The 25,507-nt window shown below is 46.0% G+C and overlaps 1 protein-coding gene across 6 annotated transcripts in view; it reads right to left on the minus strand.

Annotated features, from left to right (window-relative positions):
- The window catches only part of AMBRA1 (autophagy and beclin 1 regulator 1), a gene marked incomplete at its 3' end in the record, with an annotated part of 120,294 nt that extends 95,249 nt beyond the window's left edge, over positions 1-25,045 (minus strand). Inside the window, 3 exon segments of one of the 6 annotated variants that reach the window (XM_056527654.1) lie at positions 1,194-1,252; positions 3,203-3,423; positions 24,728-25,045. In XM_056527654.1, coding sequence (XP_056383629.1) covers positions 1,194-1,252; positions 3,203-3,337 — 194 coding nt within the window. 6 annotated transcript variants of the gene reach the window in all.
- Between the last annotated feature and the right edge of the window lie 462 nt (positions 25,046-25,507).

A 25,507-nucleotide genomic window follows, 5' to 3' on the forward strand; every position in this document is an offset into this window, starting at 1 on the left:
GGTGCCAGCAGAGAGCACTGTGGTCAAACTGGAAAGAACTACACAACTTCCTGTGGAGCATACAGCAGCTGATAAGTACTGGAAGGATTAAGATTTTTAAATAGAAGTAATTTACAAATCTGTATAACTTTCTGGCACCGGTTGATTTGAAAACATTTTTCTCCTCCTCTGAAGTACCCCTTTTTAAGGATAGGCCATCAATATTAAAGTTTTAGAAAACCCCTTTAAAAGGGTTGTACAGTAAAAAAATAAATAAATAAATAACTTACCCCTATCCACAGGATAGGGATAAGCATGTGATCGTGATCTCCAGAACAGAACCCGGGCTTTCAGAGAGAGCGTGTACTTTAGACGGCACGCACTCTATTAATCGCTATAGGAGCGCCAGAGATGACCTTGAGTGCAGAACTGGGCATTTTTGGAGCTCCTAGAGTAGTGAAAGGTCGGGGCCATTTTTGGAGATCACGGAGGGTCCTCGAGGGCAGACCCTATGCGTGCGATCAGATACTTATCCCCTATTTTTTTTTTTACTGGACAACCTCTTTAAATGGGCATTGATATTAAAACAAATTTTTGCTATTGCCCTCCTTATGGTAAATAAAAAGAACACATTTCTCCTCCCACCCCCCCCCCCATCTCTTGCACAGACTTTGAACTCCTGCTGGCCTGGCAAAAGTCCAAAATCAGGAAATGCAGTCTGGAGTGCTGAGGGGGGGTGCAGCCTTAGCCAATCATAGCTCATCTCACACACTGAACTGCTCAGGGCTGTGTGTAGCAGAGTGAGGGAGGAAGTTCTCCCCTGTATGGCTTCAGATGATGTCACGCCTGCTGGGGAACGCCCCCTTCCCAGTCTGTGAATCTGAATGAGACTGAGCAGAAAATACAGAGCAGTATCAAGGTAGAAAACTAACAAATCATTAAAATAAAGGCCGGGGGCGGTTTATCATGATGGGGGCAGTGAACTGGGAGGATTATAACATTTAACAAGATCAATACAAGGGTTGCAATGGCCTCTCGAAAAGAACATCTTGGAAGATATTTCTAGACTCAGATCAAAGTATTCTACGTTTCTTTTTTTTTTTTTTTTCTTGGCAGAGGAGAAGAGCTCTTGTAGATGATCCCCTGCCAGCAGGCTGAGCAGCTTTAGACAGGCACGCCTGCCAGAAAGAGCGATGGAAGAGGATGAAATTCACCTGTCTGGGCTGAACGCCAGTAGGAATGTAGAACGCGGACTGTCTGGAAGTTCCACCTTCTGCAAAGTAAACAAGACAGGAGAAAAGAGTCATAAGGTTGGTCACAGAGGAGAGTCCCCATTGCTTTATCCACATGATACATTTGTCGCCACCTCTCGCGATACCAATAAAATACTACGCTGACTGTAAACTGGAAATTACACCCAGGCCTACAATTCACCCCCCAGTTCATTCCTATGCGGAATCTATGGAAAAGAGCAGCATGCTATTTCCGCTGCGGAAAGAGTCTATATGGAAAGATTCCACTGTGTGTATATGAGGTTGCAGAAAACCGAGTCACATGCACAGAACACAGACTTTGATTTGCATTGCACCGAAAAGCCATGACAAATTTGGGCTATGTTCACACTATGGAACGTCGGCACGAAAAAGCTCTGTGCAGACATTCCGGAGACTGCACAGAATGAGACGGTGCATTCCTGTGCGGTCCTGGCGCCGGCATATTATGCCAGCGCCAAGACCGCGTCTTATAGATGAGTATCTGCCCTCTTGCTAATTTGGTATCAGTATCACTGCATGCACGAGAGAAGAAAATCAGTGACACAAAGTTCCGCAAATTATACTTCCTGTATTTAAAACAGTTTCAAGGGTTTTTATAGTCTGTAACAATTGTGCAGTGTGCAAAGCTATAAGTCATGAATAACTGTACTTATGATTGGCTTCTTCCATCTGTAGGTGTTCCTCATCCAGCACGTGGGTCTTATCTTGGGTGTAGCTCTTTCTGGAGGCGCAGTCTTATACACATTGTTTCAAACACAATGGGAGGGGGAGCGAGCTAGTAAGTGGCTATTTTAGCTAGCATATTCTTAATAGGCATTTTAGCTTATCCATTACACAAGGATTTCAGAATTTCTGTGCCGGAAACATCTGGCACGGAAATTCCACGGTGTGCACAGCGCAGCAGAATCCAGTTGAATTCAATGGGACTCTGCTGAAGCGAAATTTCTGTGCAGAATTCCATACGGAAATTACGAGGTGTGAACATGGCCCCACTAAGAAAAAGTAAGAGCAGAGACAGGAGCAGTGTGTGCTGGCGGATCTCTAGCAGAAGCATCAGCAAAGTCAGCTATGTGAAAGGAGTTGCACAGATTGTACTGCAGCAAAATGATAAGGAATTTTTAAATGAAGGTTGTTTAGAATACATGAAGCAAATGAATGCAAAACCATTACAGTACATATAAGTCCAAGTTACTTGTCAGTGAGTACTTGTGTTTTCTACTACTAAATTACTAGTTGCCTATGACTAATAAAGAACATATTTTAATTGCAAATGTGTTTTACATAATCCATGTCAGTCACCTCAGCCAGTAAGTAAAACAGGTTCTATTAAGGATACAGGAATAGGGAAGGTGTCGGACACATCACTGGATTTTTACTTGGTGGCTTTAAAGGGGTACTCCACTGGAAAACATTATTATTATTATTATTATTTTTATCAACTGGCGCCAGAAAGTTATACAGATTTGTAAATTACTTCTATAAAAAAATCTTAATCCTTCCAGTATATATCAGCTGCTGTATACTACAGAGGAAGTTCTTTACTTTTTGAATTTCTTTTCTGTCTGACCACAGTGCTCTATGCTGACACCTCTGTCCATTTTAGGAACTGTCCAGAGTAGGAGCAAATCCTCATAGCTCCTGCTTTGGACAGTTCCTAACATGGACAGAGGTGTCAGCGGAGAGCACTGTGGTCAGGCAGAAAAGAAATTCGAAAAGAACTTCCTCTGGAGCATAGAGCAGCTGAAAAGTACTGGAAGGTTTAAGATTTTTAAATAGAACTAATTTATAAATCTGTTTAACTTTCTGGTACCAGGTGATTAAAAAATAAAAATTTATTTATTTATTATATATATATTTATTTATATTTTTACCGGGGGAGTACCCCTTTAACAGGGACGAAATGCCTGGTTTCTGGCTCCACCTTATTGGCAATTTATCTGCTCACTCACCTTGCCTTCCCATTTCATAAAGCGGGTTTTGTCCTCCACCAAACACTGTAGGAGTCGCTGGGCTCCCTGCGCCTGCGTACCCCTCTCTCGGCCCGAAAGAATCCGGACCGCATTCTTTTCAGGCACAACCCTCATGGCACCGCCGGCGCCGTCACAACAGCTTCTCAGAACAGGACGAAGGCGCTGACATCCAGATGCAGACAGGCAGACTTCATGGAAGCCTAGAAAATAACGAAAAATCTATGATCAGAAGAAATGTTAGGAAATTATAAGGATAAGGCTCTGTGCACACGTATTTCAAAATTCATAACATTTCAACTTTTCTTCTGGATAGGTTTTGATAACTCTCCCCCCATAGTCTCTTTGTGCATGCTATAGGCACAGACAGTACTGCCTCCCCGTCTTTTTCTACGTGCTATAGGCACAGACAGTACTGCCTCACTATCTTTTTTGGTATCTGTGCCTGCATGATCCGTGTGTGTGTGTGTGTGTTTATCAACATATGCGTGTATGGGTGTAAATAAATGTGTGTGTGCGCACATGTATGTACTGTATTTATCTCTATCCAGTCATGGCCGTAAATGTTGGCAGCCCTGAAATGGACCAAAATTATTGGCACCCTTTCAAAATTGTGGAAAAATAAGTTTTTAGCATGTGCTGCTCCTTTACACTCACCTGGGGCAAGTAACAGATATGGGCAATATAAAAGTCACACCTGAAAGCATATTAAAAAAAAAAAAAAAAAGGAGAGAAGTTCACTTAGTCTTTGCATTGTCTGCCTTTCTGTTGTCCACTAAGCGTGGACAACAGAATGAGGAGAAGAGAATTGTCTGAGGACTTGAGAACCAAAATTGTGTGGAAATATCAAGAATCTAAAGGTTACAAGTCCATCTCCAGAGATCTAGATTTGCCTTTGTCCACAGTGCGCAACATTATCAAGAAGTTTGCAACCCATGGCACTGTAGCTAATCTCCCTGGGCATGGACGGAAGAGAAAAATTGATGAAAGGTGTCAACGCAGGATAGTCCGGATGGTGGATAAGCAGCCCCAAACAAGTTCCAAAGATATTCAACCTGTCCTGCAGGCTCAGGGAGCATCAGTTTCAGCGCAAACTATCAGTCAACATTTAAATTAAATGAAACGCTATGGCAGGAGACCCAGGAGGACCCCACTATGGAGGAGACCCAGGAGGACCCCACTGCTGACACGGACATAAAAAAGAAAGAATACATTTTGCCAAAATGAACTTGATTAATCCAAAATCCTTCTGGGAAAACGTCTTGTGGAAAGATGAGACCAAGATAGAGCTTTTTGGTAAAGCCCATCATTCTACTGTTTACCGAAAACGGAATGAGGCCTACAAAGAAAAGAACACAGAACCTAAAGTGAAATATGGTGGAGGTCAATGATGTTTTGGGTTGTTTTGCTGCCTCTGGCACTGGGGGCCTTGAATGTGTACAAGACATCATGAAATCTGAGGATTACCAATGGATTTTGGGTCGCACTGTACAGCCCAGTGTCAGAAAGGTAAGTTAAGGGTGCCTATAATTTTGTCCAGCCCATTTTTGGAGTTTGGTGACATTATGTCCAATTTGCTTTTTTTCCTCCTTTTTTGGTTTAGTTCCAATACACACAAAGGGAATAAACATGTGTATAGCAAAACATGTGTTACTGCAATCCTTTTCTGTGAGAAATACCCAAGAAATACTTTTCTTGAAAAAATTCAGGGGTACCAACATTGACGGCCATGACTGTAAATTCCAGGATGGCTTTCAAACGGCTGGAGATAGTTCAATGAAAATTGGTGCACATTACTTTACAATATTATATATATATATTGGTTGTGTATCAGAATGTGCTGACAAACTTCTACCTTTCTTTGTATTGTATATATGGGGGGAGTGGCTGCCTCCATGTTGGTTCATGCACCCCACCCATTTCATTAGGTGCTGGATGTGCCAGATCTTGTAAGTCTAGAAACTGCATGCTCAGAGGCATATTCATAGTGTAGGGTCCATCACAATAAGGTCACCTTATCCTGGTGGGATGGTGCACACTATTTGGCCAAATGGTAAGCTGAGAACCTTTATTTTTCACTATAGCAGTATTGCTAAGTTAAAGGGGTATTCCAGGATAAAACTTTTTTTTTATATATCAACTGGCTCCAGAAAGTTAAACAGATTTGTAAATTTCTTCTATTAAAAAAATCTTCATCCTTTCAGTACTTAGGAGCTTCTGAAGTTGAGTTGTTCTTTTCTGTCTAAGTGCTCTCTGATGACACCCGTCTCGGGAACAGCCCAGTTTAGAAGCAAATCCCCATAGCAAACCTCTTCTACTCTGTGCAGTTCCCAAAACAAGCAGAGATGTCAGCAGAGAGCACTGTTGCCGAACAGAAAACAACAACTCAACTTCTGCAGCTGATAATTATTGAAAGGATTAATAGAAGTAATTTACAAATCTGTTTAACTTTCTGGACCCAGTTGATATAAAAAAAAAAAAAAATATATATATATATTATAAATAAAAAAAATAAAAAAGTTTTTTCCTGGAATACCCCTTTAAACATGTCAAATTTCATATATAGTTCTGTGCTGCTGTAATTCTTTTTCTTGTATTTGCAGTCCAGGCGCAGCAGTGTGCACCTGTATGCCTGGTCCATACAATGGTTGTGTATCAGAATGTGCTGACCAACTTCGAATATATATATATATATATATATATATATATATATATATACACACACACACAAAAAAAATAGTGTAGTGTTTATACAAATCAATAAAACTCTACCACAGATGTAAAAACATAATATAAATCATTATTGAGAATTCACCAACAAACAGGGGGATGCAGACCTCCCTAGGTAAGGTTGATAAGAGATATTAACTTACAGTAAATTCGATTCGTCACGAACTTCTCGGCTCGGCAGTTGATGACTTTTCCTGCGTAAATTAGTTCAGCTTTCAGATGCTCCGGTGGGCTGGAAAGGGTGGATACATTACTAGGAAAGAGTCTCCTAGGACTGTATCCACCTTTTCCAGCCCACCGGAGCACCTGAATACTGAACTAATTTATGCAGGAAGAGTCATCAACTGCTGAGCCGAGAAGTTCGTGACGAATCGAATTTACTGTAAGTTCGCTCATCTCTAGTTGATATCCATGGCATGCTGGGACTTGATGTGGTTATTTGTTATTCTGTACAGTGGTCCCTCAAGTTACAATATTAATTGGTTCCAAGACGACCATTGTATGTTGAAACCATTGTGTGTTGAGACCAGAACTCTATGGAAACCTGGTAATTGGTTCTGAAGCCACCAAAATGTCATCCGAAAAAAGGGAGGATTAAAGAAAAATAAGTAGATAACTAATACAGATAAAGCAAATCCTTCCATATAAAAGTAATAAAGATCTGCTGGGAGCTGTAATCACTGTCTATGTCAGTGTTTCCCAACCAGGGTGCCTCCAGCTATTGCAAAACTACAACTCCCAGCATGCCCGGACAGCCGTTGGCTGTCCGGGCATGCTGAGAGTTGTAGTTTTGCAATAGCTGGAGGCACCCTGGTTGAGAAACAATGGTTCATGTAGGACAGGAGCTTCTTCAGGGTCCTATACAGTACAAACAGTGTCCCAAATGGAGCCGCCCTTACTTGGTGTCCAAAAGGAGCAGCTAACCCTGGCACAGGTAAGGAGTAGTACAGAACTTGTAGTTCCTCCCTGTACTGTAGGCCCCCTGTTCCGGGACACCACAAACCCCCTTACTTAAAATAAGTCGTCCTCAATGTAGGTCCCTAAAGACAGACATATCTGGACCGTCCATAGCATTGTATGTTGAGTCTGGTTTCAAGTTACAATGGTCCAGAAAAGACCATTGTATGTTGAAACTATTGTATGTTGAGGCCATTGTAAGTTGATGGATCACTGTACTAACCTCTAATGATTATGTTGGCATTATGCTCTTTATTAGTGGTTGGGTTATTCTATCAATAGTACTGTGTGTGTGTGTGTGTGTGTGTGTGTGTGTGTGTGTGTGTGTGTGTGTAAGTATTTCCCCTTTTCTACTTCTCCTTAGCTCTTATACCTTACAGGGTATGTGCTCCTGAGAGAACTGTTTGTTGGTGCCAATTCCTTTTTTACTTTAGTACTATTTATACGTGAATTCTCAATGAAGATTTATATTTTGTTTACATCTGTGGTAGTGTTTTAGTTTGGGGGGGGGGGGGGGGGTCTACATTCCTTAGATTAAATTTGCTATATTTTAAGTTGACTTCTAAGCCTGCGATGGTGCAGGTTTATTCTCTCAAGTCCCATGTAAGTCTATAGGACATCCAGTACATTCCCTAATAGCTTTACTCTAAGGCTAGGTTCACACTACGGAATTTCCGCCTGCAATTAATTCCGCTTTAGAAATTGCAGGCAGAAATTCCGCTTACTAAAACGTACTGTATAGTGAATGGGTTTCCGTTCACAAATTGAAAACTTCGGAATTTGTGAACAGAAAACCCGCTTGAAAATTTCCGGCAGAAATACTTGCGGAACACATTGCAGTCTATTGGAGACTGCAGGGTCCGAACGGTCCTAGTGCCGACTGATTCAGTTGGCGCTGGCCGCACATTTTCTGCCTGGAGATTCCGCAGTGGGAACCTAGCCTTACACCTCCTGCTGACTGTCTGGCAAGGACGGCAGGCTGCAGGCAAGGACTGGCACTCAGCTAGAGTACAATTAAAGACAGGACTAAATGTGCAACAGTATGTACAATGAAACGAGGAAGCAGTACTATCTGTACTGCTATGTACATGCTGTAGGCACATATAGTTCTGCCTTACTATCTTTTATTGTATATTATTCAGGCTCAGATACTATAAAAGACAGGGAGGCATATACCGTGTATACTCGAGTATAAGCCGACCAAAATATAAGCCGAGGCTAGGGCTGGGCGGTATGGCCAAATATGTGTATCGCGGTATTTTTGTAACTTATGGCGGTTCCACGGTATATAACGGTATTACCCCCCCCCCCTCCCCCAAAATTAATTATTAGCCCGGCGCTGCACTGTCCCCATCGAGGTACTACTCAAGTCACGAGCAAGCGCTGCCCTCCTCGTCCTCCTGTCCTTCTTACATGACAGTGGGCTCAGCCTATCACCGGCCTAGGCGGAACATCGCTGCGGCCGGTGATAGGCTGACGGCTCTTTGACGTTCCATTCTTTGGGAAGCAAGTCCGGACCGACGGGGAAGGTGAGTTAAAGTAAATTTTGTTTACCTTTTGCAGCCCGGGCATAGGGATACAGTATAGAGCAGTGGTTTGCAATCTGCGGACCTCCAGATGTTGCAAAACTACAACTTCCAGCATGCTGGGAGTAGTTTTGCAACATCTGGAGGTTGAAGACCACTGGTACAGAGTGTCAGCGCCGGCGGCCGCAACAAACAGGAGGACCAGGAGGGCAGCGCTTGCGGGTGACATGTGAGTAGAAGCACCAGGCTGATAATTAATTGGGGGGTGCAGAACAGCGCTTGCGGGTCACATATGATTAGTAACGGGGAACAGCACAGCGCTGGGCTGATAATTCATTCCCGAGGGGGAGGGGCCCAACCGGTATTGCGGTATGGGTTCAAATTCATATCGTGCAGCACAAAAATTTCGGCATTCGGTATGAACCGGTATACCGCCCAACCCTAGCCGAGGCCCCTAATTTCACACCAAAAACCCAGGAAAAGTTATTGACTCGACTATAAGCCTAGGGTGGGAAATACATCATATCCCCCCCCCCCCCCCAATGTCATCATCCAGACCCCCGTCATCATCCACCCCGCCCCCTCATCATCACCGCCTGTCAATCCCTTCAGCCATAGGCTGTCCGGGCATGCTGGGAGTTGTTTTGAAACCTCTGGAGGTCCGCAGGTTGAAGACCACTGCGGCCTTCGTCATCATCCAGACCCCCCCCCCTTTAGTTTTCTACTCCTCTCCCCTCGGTGGGAAGGAAGGGTGAGCTGGTCCGGGCAATCTATGCTGCAGGGACCGTCCGGTGGGGAGGGTTAGTCATTCCACGTTGTCCATTTTCACCAGGGGGGCCTCTTCTCCGCGCTCCAGGCCTGCCCCGGACTAGTGACGTTGCCTTGACGATGACGCACAGGGACGTTCATGCGCGTCCCTGTGCGTCGTCGTCAAGGCAACGTCACTAGTCCAGGGCAGGTGCGGAGAAGAGGCCCCCCTGGTGAAAATGGACAGCGTGGAATGACTAACCCTCCCCACCGGACGGTCCCTGCAGCATAGATGGCCCGGACCAGCTCACCCTTCCTTCCCACCGAGGGGAGGTGAGTAGAAAACTAAAAGGGGGGGTCTGGATGATGATGAAGGCAGCAGTGGTCTTCAACCTGCGGACCTCCAGAGGTTACAAAACTACAACTCCCAGCATGCCCGGACAGCCGACGGCTGTCCGGGCATGCTGGGAGTTGTAGTTTTGCAACATCTGGAGGTCCGCAGGTTCAAGACCACTGGGAAGAGATTGACAGGCGGAGAGTTCACTCGAGTATAAGCAGAGGGGGGCGTTTTTAGCACGAAAAATCGTGCTAAAAAACTCGGCTTATACTCGAGTATATACGGTATGTGTCTATAGCATGTGTTAAGAAATGGGGAGGCCGTGCTGTGTGTCTATCTTTTACCGTACATTGTATTGGCACAAACAGTACCGCCACTATTTGTAAGTACAAATAGTACTACCTCCTTGTCTTTCCTTAAATTCAGGGCAAAAATAATCCCTGCCACCTTGACTTTCCTTGTACAATATCCAAGCACAGACAGTAACCGATACCCTGTCTTTTTTTTTTTTGTACATGCTGCAGGCGCAGACCGAACATTATGGAGGCACAGATACTATCTGCACCTGCAACCTGAAGGGGAAAAAAAAGAGACAGGGTATCAGTTACTGTCTGTGCAGAGAGAGAAGCCCAGGACCATTATGAGTCTGCCTCTTCTCTGTGTATCTATGAGTCCATAGACTTCAATTATGAGTCCATAGACTTCCATTATGAGTCTGCCTTGGTCATGTGACACAGACTTTTAGATAACACGATAAGAAAAAAAATCGTAACCCTTCCAGTACTTATCAGCTGCTGTATGCTCCACAGGAAGTTGTGTAGTTCTTTTCTGTCTGACCACAGTGCTCTCTGCTGACACCTCTGTCCATGTCAGGAACTGCCCATAGCAAACCTCTCCTGCTCTGGACAGTTCCTGGCACGGACAGAGGTGTCAGCAGAGAGCACTGTGGTCAGACAGAAAAGAACTACACAACTTCCTGTGGAGCATACAGCAGCTGATAAGTACTGGAAGGATTAAGATTTTTAGTAGATGTAATTTACAAATCTGTTTCACTTTCTGCCACCAGCGGATTTAAAAAAAAATATATATATATATGATTTTTTTATTTTATTTTATTTTGTTTTCAATGGATGCTACGCTCAAAATCCGAATGGGTCAAAAACGAAAGAAATATCACAATAAATAGGATGGGTATAAAATACAAACACCTACTTACATGCATTTTGGGGGGGGGGGGATTTGCTATACAGTAGTTTAATAATTGGGGGGGTTGCTATAGTTTAATAAATGGGGGATTTGCTATAGTTTAATAATTGGGGGTTGCATTGCTACAGTTTAATAATTGGGGGGGGGGGATTTGCTATATAGTTTAATAATTGGGGGAGGGATTTGCTATATAGTTTAATAATTGGGGAGGGATTTGCTATAAAGTTTAATAATTGGGGGAGGGATTTGCTATATAGTTTAATAATTGGGGGATTGGCTAGTTTAATAATTGGGGATTGGCTATATAGTTTAATAATTGGGGGATTGGCTATATAGTTTAATAATTGGGGGATTGGCTATATAGTTTAATAATTGGGGGGGAGGTATGCTATATAGTTTAATAATTGGGGGGGGAGGTATGCTATATAGTTTAATAATTGGGGGGGGGATTTGCTGTAGTTTTAAAGTGCCCTATTTAAAAAAAAAAATGTCCCCAAAAGACTGCACCAAGAATCTCACAGAAACGCTTGTTACTCATAATGGCGGCGCTATCTGCATTTCGCCTCCTCAGGTCGCACTTGCTGAGATAAGGAAGCCATTGCACGGTCCTGGCTGCGATAGCGCGGTACGTGGCCAAGTGGACAGCTGGGCGGTCCGAGATAATCTGCGGACGGACGTGACATCTGAGACCGAATGTCATTTGTTATATACAGCAGTGTTTCCCCAATGGTTACAGAACTACAACTCCCATCATGCACCGACAGTCGAAGTAAGGCACCCCCCCCCCACCCTCCCGAATGGCGGTACTACACACTTTTTACTGCTCCTCACTGACTCCCCCATGCTTTACACCGCAGCTCCGTCCACTCAAGATGGCTGCTGTGTATATACAGGACAAACAAGAAAAAAGGGCCAGCCCCGATCTCCGAGGAGCGACTATGAACAGGATGCACCCTCCTCCCATCAGATTAAAGGGTATCTGAGGATAAGGTTTTCATCCACAGCCCGCAGAGCGAGATCTTCACGAAAATGAGGAACTGAATGTAAAGTATATTGGGAAGCGGCGCGTACACGGCCATAGGGGGAGAATTAACAACAACAGTGCAGAGGAACAGTTGCTTAGTTGCCCATAGCAACCAATCAGATCACTACTTTCATTTTGCAGAGGCCTCTGCAAAATGAAAGAAGCGATCTGATTGGTTGCTATGGTCAACTGGGCAACTTTTCCTCTCAACAGGTTTTGATAAATCTTCCCCCATAGTGCCTGGTCTGCGGGAGAAGCTTCTATGGCAGTGGTCTCGAACTGTGGCCCTCCAGATGTTGCAAAACTTCAACTCCCAGCATGCCTGGGAGTTGAAGTTTTGCAACATCTGGAGGGCCACAGTTTGAGACCACTGCCATAGAGGGTGTATAAGCTAAGTTATGACTGACATATAGCTGATAAACTGCTATACCATATATAATGGACACATTTTTGGCCTGTTAGTATATATGCCGCCATATACTGTGGTGTGACTATAAAGATATGCCGCCATATACTGTGGTGTGACTATAAAGATATGCCGCCATATACTGTGGTGTGACTAAAGATATGCCGCCATATACTGTGGTGTGACTAATGATATGCTGACCTATACTGTGGTGTGACTATAAAGATATGCCGCCATATACTGTGGTGTGACTAATGATATGCCGCCATATACTGTGGTGTGACTAATGATATGCTGACCTATACTGTGGTGTGACTATAAAGATATGCCGCCATATACTGTGGTGTGACTAAAGATATGCCGCCATATACTGTGGTGTGACTAATGATATGCTGACCTATACTGTGGTGTGACTATAAAGATATGCCGCCATATACTGTGGTGTGACTAATGATATGCCGCCATATACTGTGGTGTGACTAATGATATGCTGACCTATACTGTGGTGTGACTATAAAGATATGCCGCCATATACTGTGGTGTGACTATAAAGATATGCCGCCATATACTGTGGTGTGACTATAAAGATATGCTGACCTATACTGTGGTGTGACTATAAAGATATGCCGCCATATACTGTGGTGTGACTATAAAGATATTCCGCCATATACTGTGGTGTGACTATAAAGATATGCCGCCATATACTGTGGTGTGACTATAAAGATATGCCGCCATATACTGTGGTGTGACAATAAAGATATTCCGCCATATACTGTGGTGTGACTATAAAGATATGCCGCCATATACTGTGGTGTGACTATAAAGATATGCCGCCATATACTGTGGTGTGACTAATGATATAAGGGTATATACTGTGGTGCGACTATAAACATATGCCGCCATATACTGTGGTGTGACTATAAAGATATGCCGCCATATACTGTGGTGTGACTATAAAGATATGCCGCCATATACTGTGGTTTGACTAATGATATGCAGGTATATACTGTGGTGTGACTATAAAGATATGCCGCCATATACTGTGGTGTGACTAATGATATGCAGGTATATACTGTGGTGTGACTATAAAGATATGCCTTCCTATAGAAAAGGGGCAATTTATAACCCCGGGAACGGTGGCTACTTGGTTGAAATTTGCATACAGCGCGGAACGGTTCGAAACCTTCTTTTATAAAGATCATTGGCATCGCCACCTGACAGAGGCATTGTAAAGGGGGGGGGGGGCAGGTTACGTCAGGTTCCCTTTAAGAACTGGAGTAGATTTCCTGCGCTGAGCGCTGGGCGGCTGCCAGGGGCACATGACCCAGTCTGCGATGAAGCTGAAGAGGAGAAGTGGTTTGATCTCTCATCAAGGATACCAGACGGAACCTAATGATTCCGCAGCCAAAAACGAGATCCTGACAGGAGAAAAAAATAAATAAAAATTGCGCATTGGCGCCCAAAACTAGAGGATCGGAAAGCAGGGTCCACACTGTAATCCAGGGTCTCGCTATATAACCCTATTCAATTTCATCTACTTAAAGGGGTACTCCGCTGCTCAGCGTTTGGAACAAACTGTTCTGAACGCTGGAGCCAGGAGCGTGTGACATCATAGCCCCTCCCCCTCAATGAAAGTCTATAGGAAGGGGCGTGACAGCCGTCACGCCCCCTGCCATAGACTTGCATTGAGGGGGCGGGGTGGGATGTCATGAGGGGGCGGGGCAATGACATCAGGAGCTCCTAGCGCCGGCAGCAGAGTACCCCTTTAATGTGGTTTAAAGGGGTTATCCTTTTATACATCAACTGGCTCCAGAAAGTTAAACAGATTTGTAAATTACTTCTATTAAACAAAATCTTAATCCTTTCAGTACTTATGATCTGCTGAAGTGGAGTTCTTTTCTGTCTAAGTGCTCTCTGCTGACACCTGTCTCGGGAACTGTCCAGAGTAGAAGCAAATCCCCATAGCAAACCTCTTCTACTCTGTGCAGTTCCCGAGACAAGCAGAGATGTCAGCAGAGAGCACTGTTGCCAGACAGATAAGAACAACTCAACTTCAGCAGCTGATAATTATTGGAAGGAGGAGTAAGATTTTTTTAATAGAAGTAATTTACAAATCTGTTTAGCTTTCTGAAGCCAGTTGATAAAAAATAAAAAGTTTTTTCCCCGGAGTACCCCTTCTTATTTTACATGAAATTTAAACGGGGTTACGAAAGATAGGAAAATCATGTCTGCCACAGTGCCACACCTGTCCACAGGTTGCGTCTGGTATTGCAACTCAAAGCAAAATGGGACCAAGCTGCAATACCGCAAGCAACCAGGTGTGGTGCCGTTTGTGGAAGAAAGCGGATACGTTTTTTCTGATTCTAGACAACGTGTGCGCAGTTTTTTTGATCTATACTATGTTCTCACACGGCATTTTGGTCCCCTTTTTTATTAGCAGTATAATGGCCGGCCCCCCACGTGGACGCATTTTTGGCAATATAACCTTATTCACTTTCATTAGCTGCAATGCAGAGCGGCACGGAAAGCCCAGGCGCGGCCAAAACCACCACGTGGACCCAAGCCTCCGGCACTCTACCGCTTCACAATTTTACCCAATTGGACACCAGGGCGACTGTTGTCCCATCACTTAAAAAGAGCCATAATGCAGGTCCCTACGCAAATGTTGCCCGAGCGCGCAGCTGTGTAGGTGAAGCGCTAAAGGGACCGCCATCTTCCTGTTTGTAGCATTAACGTGTCATAGCCGGGAGCTAATGCCAAACATCACCGATCATGGTGATGTCCGGCATTCACCCTACAGATGCCGCGATCAAAGTTGAATGTGGCGTCTAAAAGTCCTGAAGTTAACTGCCGGTTAAGCTCAGGATCCCCGCGGTGAAATCACAATGTCCCAATCAGATGGGAGGACAGCCGGAGGTCCCTTACAGTACTCCGTGCCGTCAGATCTTCGCTCCTTTACTGCTGACAGCCATGGAAAGCCTTAGTAAAGCATCACCGATAACACTGATCAATGCTATGCTATGGCAATCTACGGATGTAATAGTCCCGTTAGAGCTGGGCGGTATGACCAAATATGTGTATCACGGTATTTTTGTAACTTATGGCAGTTCCACGGTATTTCTTTCACCACCATCATGTGACCCGCGAACGCTGTACTGCTCCCCCCCCCAAATCATGTTACCTGCCAGCGCTGTTCTGCTCCCCCCAATTAATTATCAGCCCAGCGGGGCACTACTCACATATGTAACCCGCAAGCACTGCCCTCCTCCTCTTTGTTGCGGGCCGCCGGCGCTGGAACTCTATACTGTACGCCAGTGGTCTCCAACCTGCGGACTAGAGATGAGCGAACTTACAGTAAATTCGATTCGTCACGAACTTCTTGGCTCGGCAGTTGATGACTTTTCCTGCATAAATGAGTTCAGCTTTCAGGTGCTCCGGTGGGCTGGAAAAGGTGGATACAGTCCTAGGAAACTCTTTCCTAGGACTGTATCCACCTTTTCCAGCCCACCGGAGCACCTGAAAGCTGAACTAATTTATGCAGGATAAACATCAACTGCCGAGCCGAGAGGTTCGTGACGAATCAAATTTACTGTAAGTTTGCTCATCTCTACAGCGGACCTCCAGATGTTGCAAAACTACAACTCCCAGCATGCCTGGACAGCTAACGGATGTCCGGGCATGCTGGGAGATGTAGTTTTGCAACAGCTGGAGGTCCGCAGGTTGGAGACCACTGCTGTACGCTGTATCCCTATGTCCGGGCTGCAAAAGATAAAGAAAATAAACTTTAACTTACCTACATCGGCCTCACGCTGGGGATGGGAACGTCGGACAGCCGTCAGCCTATCACCGGCCGCTGCGATGTCCCGCCCTGGCCAGTGATAGGTTAAACGCACTGTCATGTAAGAAGCCGTCCAGAGCTCCTTACATGACAGTGGGCTCAGCCTATCACTGGCCGGGGCGGAACATCGCTGCGGCCGGTGATAGGCTGACGGCTGTCCGACGTTCCCATCCCCAGCGTGAGGCCGATGTAGGTAAGTTAAAGTTTATTTTCTTTATCTTTTGCAGCCCGGGCATAGGGATACAGCGTACGGCAGTAGTCTCCAACCTGCGGACCTCCAGCTGTTGCAAAACTACAACTCCCAGCATGCCCGGACAGCCGTTGGCTGTCCGGGCATGCTGGGAGTTGTAGTTTTGCAACATCTGGAGGTCCGCAGGTTGGAGACCACTGGCGTACAGCGAGTTACAGCGCCGGCGGCCCCCAACAAAGAGGAGGAGGGCAGTGCTTGCGGGTGACATATGTGAGTAGTACCCCGCTGGGCTGATAATTCATGGGGGGGGGGGGGGGGGGGGGGGAGCAGAACAGCGCTGGCGGGTCACCTGATCTGGGGGGGGGGGGGGGGAGCAGAACAGCTCGCGGGTCACATATGACTAGTGCCCTGATGTGGGGACAGCGCAGCGCTGGGCTGATAATTCATTCCCAAGGGGGAGGGGCCCACCGGTATTGCAGTATGGGGAAAAAATTAAGCAGCACAAAAATTTCGGTATTCGGTATGAACCAGTATACCACCCAGCCCTAAGTCCACTATGAGGGGGGAAATAGATGGTGCGATGGTCGAGGGACTTCACCAATTACTACATTAGGGCAGAAACCAGTGACACCTTAGGCCAGTGTTCTCCAACCTGCGGACCTCCAGATGTTGCAAAACTACAATTCCCTGTATGCCCGGACAGCCAACGGCTGTCCGGGCATGCTGGGAGTTGTAGTTTTGCAACATCTGGAGGTCCGCAGGTTGGAGACCACTGCCTTAGGCTATGTTCACACGGCGGAATTTCAGAGTTCAAAAAAGCAGAACAATTCTGCTCGAAAAATTCCGTTGCAGCAGAGTCCCATTGTTTTCAATGGGATTCTTCTGCACTGTTCACACTGCGCTTCTGACATGGAAATCCCGATTCCGGCATCTGCAGAAATACTAGACGTGTCTTTTCTTTCTGCAAATTTTGCTTGAAAATTCATTAACGTCTACGAGGCGGCATAGTGCCCGTCCGCTGGATTATTCAAATGTGCGGAATGTCTGCACGCGTTTTCCGTGCTGACATGCCACACATTTTGAGGTTGTGTGAACATACTTAAAAGGGGTATTCCAGGAAAAAACTTTTTTTTTTTTTTTAATATAAACTGGCTCCAGAAAGTTAAACAGATTTGTAAATTACTTCTATTAAAAAAATCTTAATCCTTTCAGTACTTATGAGCTTCTGAAGTTAAGGTTGTTTTTTCTGTCTAAGTCCTCTCTGATGACACGTGTCTCAGGAACCGCCCAGTTTAGAAGCAAATCCCCATAGCAAACCTCTTCTAAACTGGGCGGTTCCCGAGACACGTGTCATCAGAGAGCACTTAGACAGAAAAGAACAACCTTAACTTCAGAAGCTCATAAGTACTGAAAGGATTAAGATTTTTTTTTATAGAAGTAATTTACAAATCTGTTTAACTTTCTGGAGCCAGTTGATATATAAAAAAAAAGTTTTTTCCTGGAATACCCCTTTAAATGTGACCATAACTGTTGGTCAAACAAAGTTTTCTCTTCCGACCTCCCTATAACTCATGGACATTCAGAAGAGCCAAAACGTTCATGTTTCAGGGGTAAGGTGAAGGCAGACAGTTCGGGCACCGTTTAAAAGGGGGTACCCTGGTGAAATTTTTTTTATTTTTATTTTTTTTTATTAACTGGTGCCGGAAAGTTAAACAGATTTGTAAATTACTTCTATCAAAAAATCTTAATCCTTCCAGTACTTAATACCTGCTGAATACTACAGAGGAAATTATTTTCTTTTTGGAACACAGAGCTCTCTACTGACATCATGACCACAGTGCTCTCTGCTGACATCTCTGTCCATTTTAGGAACTGTCCAGAGTAGGAGAAAATCCCCATAGCAAACATATGCTGCTCTGGACAGTTCCTAAAATGGACAGAGATGTCAGCAGAGAGCTCTGTGCTCATGATGTCAGCAGAGAGCACTGTATTCCAAAAAGAAAAGAATTTCCTCTGTAGTATTCAGCAGCCAATAAGTACTGGAAGGATTAAGATTTTTTTAATAGAAGTAATTTACAAATCTGTCTAACTTTCTGGCACCAGTTGATTTAAAAATAAATAAATAAATAAATAAAATAAATAAATAAATAAAGTTTTCTACTGGAGTACCCCTTTAACACATCATAGCCCGTTATTAATAACGGATATTATTTTGTGACGGGAGTAAGAAAGAAAGAACCATTGCATGTATTATTTCTCCCGTCACAAAATAACATCCGTTATTAATAACGGACTATGACTGGTCAAAACCAGTAATGTATAAAAACCCCATAGACTATAAAAGGGATTTTGTAACCGTCATTTTTTTATGGTTTTGTTAACGGAACATTAGAACGGATCTTTAAGACGGAGCATTCTATCGTGTGAAAGTGGCCTTCAGGCAGCAGGTTCAGCCCAATTCAGTCTAAGGGTACGTTCACACGCGCGGATTTAGCTGCGGATCCGCTGGTGAAGGCCCCGCTCTATGCTGGTAGCGGCAATACGTTCTTGCACATCGCGGCCGCTCTCCCTGCTCTGAGCTAGGCAGAGAGCTCCCGCGATGTGCGAGTATACTGCGTATTGCCACTACCAGCAGGCACATGTAAAGCCAGCATAGAGCGGGGCCTTCACCAGCGGATCTGCAGTGTAAAATACGCACGTGTGAACGTACCCTAAGGCTGTGTTTTCCAACCAGGGCGCCTCTAGCTGTTGCAAAACTACAACTCCCAGCATATCCCAGACTGGCAGTGCATGCTGGGATTTGTAATTTTGCTTGAGAAGAGATAGGCGGCACCACTACTATCTAATTCGGACCAGGGCAGCTACTTGGATCCACATTAGCACTGGAGTGGGAATAGTCCTAATTTTATATATATATATATATATATATATATATATACACACACACACACACATCTCAAGGCTGATTTGTGAGTCGCTCACCCCGTGCACACCCACCTCGCCACTTGTGCCGTAGACCGGCCGGTACCGCCTCCGGCTACTCACTTGTAGAAGAAAGGACAAGGTCCGGCACTAGGTTGCAACCTAGTGCCGGACCTTGTCCTTTCATATATATATATATATATGAGAGTCATCTGGAGGTGATAGGAAGAACCGAGGATAAACTGCAGCAAATAAGATACAAAGTCAATTCTGTATCCTGTACTCACCGCTAGGACTGCGACCTGAAGCTTCTATGTAGATTGACTGGTGGAAATGGCTTCCAGACATGCGTGAGGCGCTCTGAGGCAACTCTGTCGCTTCTGAGCGCCCCACGCACTTCTGGACGCCAGTCTCGCCTATCACTGAGCGCCCCTCGCACCTCTGGAACCCAGTCTCGCCTATCACTGAGCGCCCCTCGCACCTCTGGAACCCAGTCTCGCCTATCACTGAGCGCCCCTCGCACCTCTGGAACCCAGTCTCGCCTATCACTGAGCGCCCCTCGCACCCTCTGGAAGCCAGTCTCGCCTATCACTGAGCGCCCCTCGCACCCTCTGGAAGCCAGTCTAGCCTATCACTGAGCGCCCCTCGCACCCTCTGGAAGCCAGTCTCGCCTATCACTGAGCGCCCCTCGCACCCTCTGGAAGCCAGTCTCACCGATCACTGAGCGCCCCTCGCACCTCTGGAAGCCAGTCTCGCCGATCACTGAGCGCCCCTCGCACCTCTGGAAGCCAGTCTCGCCGATCACTGAGCGCCCCTCGCACGTCAGGGTGCCTACAGCTGTTGCAAAATGAACTCTCTCCCACCCATCGGTCGCTCCACCCATTGAAGCAGGACAGGCTCCCTCTGATCACCTGACTAGTGATGTCAGGCCTCGACGCACTGCAACCAGGGAAATCCAGAGACCTGGGTCATTTTGTATGCTGTTAAAAATAAAAATAAATACTGGGGCGAAAATTAGAGATGAGCGAACTTACAGTAAATTCGATTCGGCACGAACTTCTCGGCTCGGCAGTAGATGACTTTTACTGCATAAATTAGTTCAGCCTTCAGGTGCTCCGGTGGGCTGGAAAAGGTGGATACAGTCCTAGGAAAGAGTCTCCTAGGATCCACCTTTTCCAGCCCATGGGAGCACCTGAAAGCTGAACTAATTTATGCAGGAAAAGTCATCAACTGCCGAGCCGAGAAGTTTGTGACAGAATGGAATTTCCTGTAAGTTCGCTCATCTCCAGCGAAAATCACAGAAGAATTGTGGGAAAACCATCACACACAGGTACAGACACTATATTATGAACTACACTAACTTTACAGCCCCTGTAGCACAGTCAAATAAAAAAAATTCCTGGAATACCCCTTTAAAAAACACACAATATCAAAAGTTTAAATCATTCTGGGTCTCAGTGTTGAGACCCCCACCCATCAGAAGAATGGCCCCCATAGACTTTTAAACGGAGCCGTGGAGGGAAGCTACTGTGCCCTTCTTCTGGCTCATTCTCCTGATGAGTGGGGGGTCTCCCGACTGATCAAAACTTGACACGACACAATATTTTTTTTTTTTTAACTACAAGATGGCCGCTCATACAGGGAACAGGGTTGGCTTCTGTTAAAGGGCACTAAGGCTGGATAACTTGTTCACAAAGAGAGACACACACACAGACACACTTGTGCCGCCGGTATAACAGAGCTCCCCTCTGCGCAGGAGCGAGAAAGACGAGAGCGTTACTGAGGGGACATGTACATAAACCTGTGCAGAGGAAGAGTGGTGCAGTTGCCCATAGCAACCAGATTGCTTCCTCCATCTTTCAAAAGGCCTGTGAAAAACCAAAGAAGCAATCTGATTGGTTGCTATGGGCAACTGCACCACTTTACCTCTGCACAGGTTTTGATAAATCTTCCCCGTTGTCTTTACTTACCCCCTTCCCTGACCAGATGTTTATATTAAAAAATAAAATAAAAAAAGACAATTTCTCTGGACTATGCCCTTAAAGGGGTACTCCGCCCCCAGACATGTTATCCCCTATCCAAAGGGGATAAGATGTCTGATCGTGAGGATCCCGCTGCTGGGGACCCCTGCGATCTCCCTGCTGCACCTGGCGTTCGTTAGAGCGTCAGGTGCAGTGCAGGAGGCTCGTGGAGTCACCGTCACGCCCCCTCCCATAGACTTGCATTGAGGGGGCATGGCCGCGATGTCACGAACGGGGCGTGACCGTGACATCATGAGCCTCCACCCCGCCAGTCATTCGACACAGAGAGAAGTTCGCTCCGTGCACCGGATGTCTGGGGTGCCGCAACTGAGTTCGCGGGGGTCCCCAGCGCCGAGACGCCCGCAAACAGATATCTTATCCCCTATCTTGTGGATAGCGGATAAGATGTCTAGGGGCGGAAGACCCCTTTAAGAGCAGGGTCACACAGGGTGCATCCGCAACCTATTTCACGCTGCGGATGCGCCGACGGCTGTCACAAGAGGGACGACAGAGCGAGCTCCTAGCTGCAGCCAGGTAGCTCTGTGTCCGCTCATAGCGGCACAATACAGCGGGTAACCCGCCACTACGAGCGGACATACAGAGCTGCAAGGCCGCAGCCGTGTGACCGTGCCCTAATGGTGTATTCACACGTACAGTATCCGGCACATATTTGAAGCTGCAGATTTGAGGCTGTGTTTTATCAAAACCTCTGTAGAGGCAGAGTGGTGCAGTTGCCCATAGCAACCAGATCGCTCGTTTCATTTTTCAGAGGCCTTTTAAAAAAAAAAAAAAATGAAAGAAACGACATGATTGGTTGCTATGGGCAACTGGCCAACTTTTCCTCAGCACAGGTTTTGATAAATCTCAAACCTGCAGTCAGGACAGACGACGCGATCATTCGCGAGACCCTTCACTTCCTCCACTGTCGGCTGCACGTCTTCCTCATACACAGCGGCCGACCAACAACGAATTTAGGGCCACTAACGCCCAGCATTCATCGGGACAATAACTAAAATTTATTTATTTATTTTTTATCTTTTTTTATTTTATTTTGTCACAATCCGCACCAAATCTCTGCCCATTGGCATGAAATGCTACAACGCTGCTCCACGTGGTCACATACCGGCCGCGATGTTCCGTCATCAACCTGTCACCCCAGCCGTAGTGCTGGGCGGTTTAACCAAAAATGTATATCACTGTATTTTTCTAAATTATGGCGGTTTCACGGTATTTCAGGTATTTTGTGTGTGGGGTCCTCAGTATAGTATCAGGTGGCCGGGGGGTCCTCACCATGGTACCCGGGGTCTCGATCAGGCCACCCGATAACTCTCCTCCATGTCTCAGCAGTTGTGCTCGAGTTTCCCCGCGCCCGCCCGGAAGTCACGTGCCCGCCAGGAGATGTAGTCCCCTCCCAGCTCCTCACAGTCAGTTCAGTGCGGCTCGGACTACACTTCCCAGAGACGCTGGGCGGCCGGACATTTCTCTAGGCCATCACACATTGGAGTTGGTTGCTATGGAAACGGTAATGCGGTATGTGAAAAATTCATATCGTAAAAGAAAAAAATCACACCGGTATTCGGTAGGAACCGGTATACTACCCATCACGACCCAACCGTCACGTATATATCCTACAACACGCCACCATGGCTGCCATGTTGGACGAAACACAGACACAATGCAGAGATGGGTAAGTACATCGCTGTTTTTTGTAGATTGGAAACCACCATTGTTAAATTTTTTTTATACTGGGAATGGATTCTGCTTTACGGTAAACAAACGGCATCTGTATTAAAGGAACCGAAACTCCCGAGGAACCAATCCACAGGAGCCATCTCCTGAACATCCCTGCGTGGTCAACAAGGCCTCTCCATGCCTTTCTATGGGAGCGCTGGAGAGAGAGGGACCACCCTTCATTTATCTCAAGTCTAGTGGTCGGATCCCCCCCCATGTGCATAGGGTGATAATTGTCCGATCACTGGGACTGGTCCTCGGCGCACTCTGGCCACCACCTTTCGAGACGATCGTACGGGACAGCTCACTAAGCCAATCACCAGCTGAGATGGGGTCCTGTAAGACACTTCTCCATTATAAGTGATAAAAGGCTAGAGTACCTCTTTAATTCGGAACTCCCATAGAAATGAATGGAGCACGTGCAGTCTACCAGTAGATAACACAGCCCGCACAGTGATCACAGGGGGCCCCAGCAATCAGACCCCTCACGATCAGCTCCTTGTCCCCTATCCCAGTGTTTCCCAACCAGGGTGCCTCCAGCTGTTGCAAAACTACAACTCCCAGCATGCCCGGACAGCCGTTGGCTGTCCGGGCATGCTGGGAGTTGTAGTTTTGCAACAGCTGGAGGCACCGCTGGTTGGGAAACACATGTCTATACTATACAGACCAACAGCTGCTGGCTGTCTGGGAATGCTGGGAGTTGTAGTTTTGCAACAGCTGGAGGCACCCCTGGTTGGGAAACACATGTCTATACTATACAGACCAACAGCTGTTGGCTGTCTGGGAATGCTGGGAGTTGTAGTTTTGCAACAGCTGGAGTATATAGTCAAACATGCTGGAAGTTGTAGTTTTCGTTTGGGGCAGCTGCAGAGCTGGATCAGAGCATGCTGGGAGTTGTAGTTTTGCAACACCTGGAGACACCCTGGTTGGGAATCACTGCTCAACACTATATAGCGTAGTTTTTGCAAATGGTAAAGAAGACAAAAAAAAAATAAAAATAAAAAAATATATATATATAGATGCAAATCAAAAAATGTTGCAGTATCTTGTACTTAATAGGAAAAAAAAAAGGGTTAAACATATCAAAGCAACAACACATTATATATATATATATATATATTCCAAAATGTCACACCAGTAGCGGTAAAGGCAACAGTTTTACCGCCATAAAGATTGGTCCAATAGGCTCTCGCCATATGTAATGCCAATACACGATTTCTATTTTTTGAACTAGATGCGGAAAAAAAACATAATAAAATTAAACGCATTGTACCCATAAAAGACACATTTTTAAAACTGATCCTCCCGGCTCTCGCCATACGTACTGGTGATACACAATTTCTATTCCTTAAAATCTAAGTCGTATAAAAATGAATAAATAAATAAAAAGACATAGAGCGCGTAGAAGGAGCCGTAAAAGCGACAACTTCAAAATTGGTCCTCATGGCTCCCGCCGTACGTAAGGCGATACCTGACTTCGATTCTTTAATATCTAGAATGTCAGACAAGTCGCATACGGAAAAAAAAATGGTAGAACGCGTAATCTGAGGTACCGTAAAATCGACAATTTTAAGTTGACTTTCGCTGTACGTAAGTAGAAAACAATGGCGCAAGACATGATAAATAGATGACAGTCTACAGACCGGTAATATAAAAACACAACTGTCGCAACGGTTACCATGGCAAAGTGATCACCACTACATGTGACAGTTACTATACCGGGGCCACCTGTGCAGAGCCCCGGACCCTGTATACAGCAGTCACTACATGTAATGTGAACGTGTGGCCAAGAATAACACGCGATCCCCCACCAGCCACACACACGGCAGCCACACGTCACCCGTGCCCGGTACAAGCCCCGGGATCAGTCACCTCTCGGGCGGTGCAGGCCTTACTGGCTCCGGCCTGGGTGATCGCGGTGAGTCCCGGGCCCGGCAGGCCGCTCTGTGTCCCCGCTTCGGGTTACGGGAGGAATCCTGGGCCTCGTACGGACGGCGGAGGGTGTAAGGGAATCGTTCTATACAGGCAAAAACCGTGCACAGCGACCATCCGGGACAATGGCGGCCGCCAGACCGAAGCAGCTGCAAGCCGAAAGTACCGGATGCCCGAGCGAATCGATGGGGAAGCCAACTAGGATCAAACTGAGCCAATCAGAGGGCGGCGTCTGGTCCAGGCCGGAGTAATGGAGCGCCGAGCGGTGTCATCAGCCGCAGGCTTATTAATGGAGCGCAGAGCAGCGGAGCTGTAGACATATGGGGGGATCTTCGGTTTAGTTAGTGACTGTGGGGGTGCAGGTCTATGACACATACTGGGCTGGATCCTGGTGAAGATAGGGCAGCGTTTTCCAACCAATGTGCCTCCAGCTGTTGCAAAACTAAAACTCCCAACATGTCCTAACAACCTGTTGCAAAACTGCAACTCTCAGCATTCTGGGAGTTGTAGTTTTGCAACAGCTGGAGGCACCCTGGTTGGGGAACACTGGAGTGCAGCATTGTTTAGAGCAGTGTTTTCTAACCAGTATGCCTCCAGCTGTTGCAAAACTACAACTCCCAGCATGCCTGGACATCTTGTTGCAAAACTACAACTCCCTGTATGGCCGTATAGCTGAAGGTATGGAGCAATGCCAGAGTTTCTCAACCAAGGAACCTCCAG

This window comes from Hyla sarda, chromosome 6 (assembly GCF_029499605.1).
Source record: "Hyla sarda isolate aHylSar1 chromosome 6, aHylSar1.hap1, whole genome shotgun sequence".
Classification (NCBI taxonomy): domain Eukaryota; kingdom Metazoa; phylum Chordata; class Amphibia; order Anura; family Hylidae; genus Hyla; species Hyla sarda.